At 38.6% G+C, this 2,388-nt stretch overlaps 1 protein-coding gene across 1 annotated transcript; it reads right to left on the bottom strand.

The window, feature by feature from the left end:
- Window positions 1-831: 831 nt before the first annotated feature.
- On the bottom strand, window positions 832-2,347 carry LOC106321618. Its single transcript, XM_013759861.1, has 5 exons — window positions 2,287-2,347; window positions 1,952-2,017; window positions 1,529-1,873; window positions 1,406-1,441; window positions 832-1,322 (listed from the first exon to the last, which is right to left on the bottom strand). The coding sequence occupies exons 2-5, from the start codon at window positions 1,995-1,997 to the stop codon at window positions 973-975; spliced, it is 777 nt and encodes a 258-aa protein (XP_013615315.1). The 5' UTR covers window positions 1,998-2,017; window positions 2,287-2,347; the 3' UTR covers window positions 832-972.
- Between the last annotated feature and the right edge of the window lie 41 nt (window positions 2,348-2,388).

Here is a 2,388-nt window from a genome sequence, read left to right as displayed (position 1 = left end):
GGGTTGGATAGGTTTAGGTTGGGTTGTAAATACTTTAACTCATTAAAGGTAAAATGGTTTTTAACCACTTTTGAGAATTAAATAAAAATCTAAAAGAAATTCATTTTAGATGCTAGAATTGTCTACGGAGTTTGTAGAGCAATCTATAATAAAGTCCCCGTTTTTAAGCTAGCTATGCTGGTTTTTCTATGCATGATCCAAAGTTGGGCCTATAAAGCCCAATACTGTACTAGTTTTGAAATTCCGCTAAACACAGCTTGTTTGCTGAGAGATGAAACGTTGCGTTTTGGATAACCCCGGTTGTCAGGAAGAGAATGTCAATCAGAGCAGAAGTACGTAATCTTAACCCGCCCAACCTTACCAATACTAATTATATAAACTCATTTGGCATAGAATCTTCGTGAAAATCCGAGAGTTAATATTTTTGTTTAAATAGTATCATTTTTGCAATCAAGGTTAGTCAATATAATGGAATCCATTAATTAAGTTACTTCTGAAAAATATAAGGTAGATCTAATTTAAAAGTGTTGCACCATTTTCGATTTCAAACGTATACATGTATCAAATTAGTAATCCAAACTTACTGCTAGCGCTTCATTTTGATAATAATTTACCAGTTGCCAGAGTTGAGCATATTTCAAAGTTTGAGAGAAGCATGATTGTAAGTTTCATGGTAGCATTTAGACTTTGAAGTTGGAACTATGTGTGTGACATGTAATTAATATTTGCTTCCTGCTCAAAGAGTTGGTTAGGTGCCTTCAAAATAAGTGTACTAGTTGCAAAAAAAAAAAAAATATATATATATATATATATATTTTTTTTTTAGATATTAGGGTTCTGAATTATTATTAAAACGCAACAAGTCTATGGAAACCATAGAAAAGGACGTAACGTCTGCAAACATAAGGAAAACGACAAACACGCAGGATAGAGCGAGTGCAGCAAAGAAACACAAACTGAGGATGAAAGCAATTATGCTGCTGGACGGATGATGAGGCGCATCACGCCGTGCGACGCTTGCCTTTCCACATTAACGGCGGTAGGTGCGCCGTCACGAGATTCGAGCCAAGCAGCAACTGCCTCGTACGTGCGACCGCCTGAGTCGTGGTGGCGCTGGGGAGCTACACCTCTCACAGTCACTCTATCCTCAAGGATTTCGAGTTCAAAATCGTCTGCCGGAACGCCTGGCATGTTCAAACGGACGGTTGCGACGCCGGCGTTGATGCCCGCGTTGACCTTATCGAATTCATAAGCATACTGTTGCTCGTTGAACGCCAACACGAATGGGTGTGGCAGAATCATATCACGATTATAAAACCTGTCTGCTCCACAAGAACAAAAAAAAATTAGACACTGAAATGAAATGACTACAAATATAAATGTCACAATTAAAATTATAACATACCATTAGGGTCCGTGTTGTACACCCGCTGGTGGTATGCTTTGACCAACAAACAAAACAATGATAAGAGGTTTTTTTTAAGAGTTAACTATATCCCAAAAGTAATGTTAAAAGAAACGTCCATACCTAGGCCACCTCGGTACTCGCGCTCTATATCCATGCCGAGGATAAACCTCAAAACACCATCTTCCGCGCCTTCTTCGAAAGGGCTGATGTAGTTGACCCGGCAGCAATCGCAATCGAGATCAACAACGGTTTCGTAGTCGGGGATTCCGTTTGGGTTGCTACGTGGTAGCTTGTTGCGGACAATCACAGATTTGTCTGATTGGTTACGATCAACAAACATATCAGCGCGGCTGACACCAGGTAGGTCGATCCGGTAGTACACAAGCCACTCACTAAGGACAATCTTCTCTATTACGCGGTTTGGGCCAGTTCTTTGGAAAGGATTCTGGGTTGAGTGAAAGTTAACTGTGGAGCAACAAAGACAAATTAGGTGTGTAAGAGAAAGAGAGGGATTTGATGAGGTTTTTTCTCAGAATACAATACCTCCACCTCCGAAGCCTGGAGTTGCACTGCCGATGATGGTCTTCATGCTCAACGAAGCTCTCGAACCTGTATAATATCGACGAAAATAAAGATCTACGCTTAGAAAATTATAGATTCAAACGAAAAAAGCGTTGGAAAAAAAAATTAAACTTTTCTTAATTTGTGGTGAAAGATAACAACAACATTCTACAGATTGCTCTTAAAAGATATTATCTAACTAATTATTCAAAAGAATCAACACAATATGTATGAGTTGTGGGTTTGCGCTAGATCATGGATTGATTTTATCCTTTGCAAACCCCTTTTCTCATAAAGTAAAAAAATAATAAGCGGACCTTGCTAAGATAGATAGATGAAGTTGGGTGAGTTTTCCTTGTAAAGGTTTATGGTCCTTTATATAACCAAATATTTAGGGCTTCTGAAATGTGTTTTTTTTT

The sequence above is a fragment of the Brassica oleracea genome, unplaced genomic scaffold, assembly GCF_000695525.1.
Source record: "Brassica oleracea var. oleracea cultivar TO1000 unplaced genomic scaffold, BOL UnpScaffold02175, whole genome shotgun sequence".
Lineage (NCBI taxonomy): Eukaryota > Viridiplantae > Streptophyta > Magnoliopsida > Brassicales > Brassicaceae > Brassica > Brassica oleracea.
The sequence above is the reverse complement of the archived record's forward strand: the minus strand, read 5'-3'. Positions and strand labels throughout refer to the sequence as shown.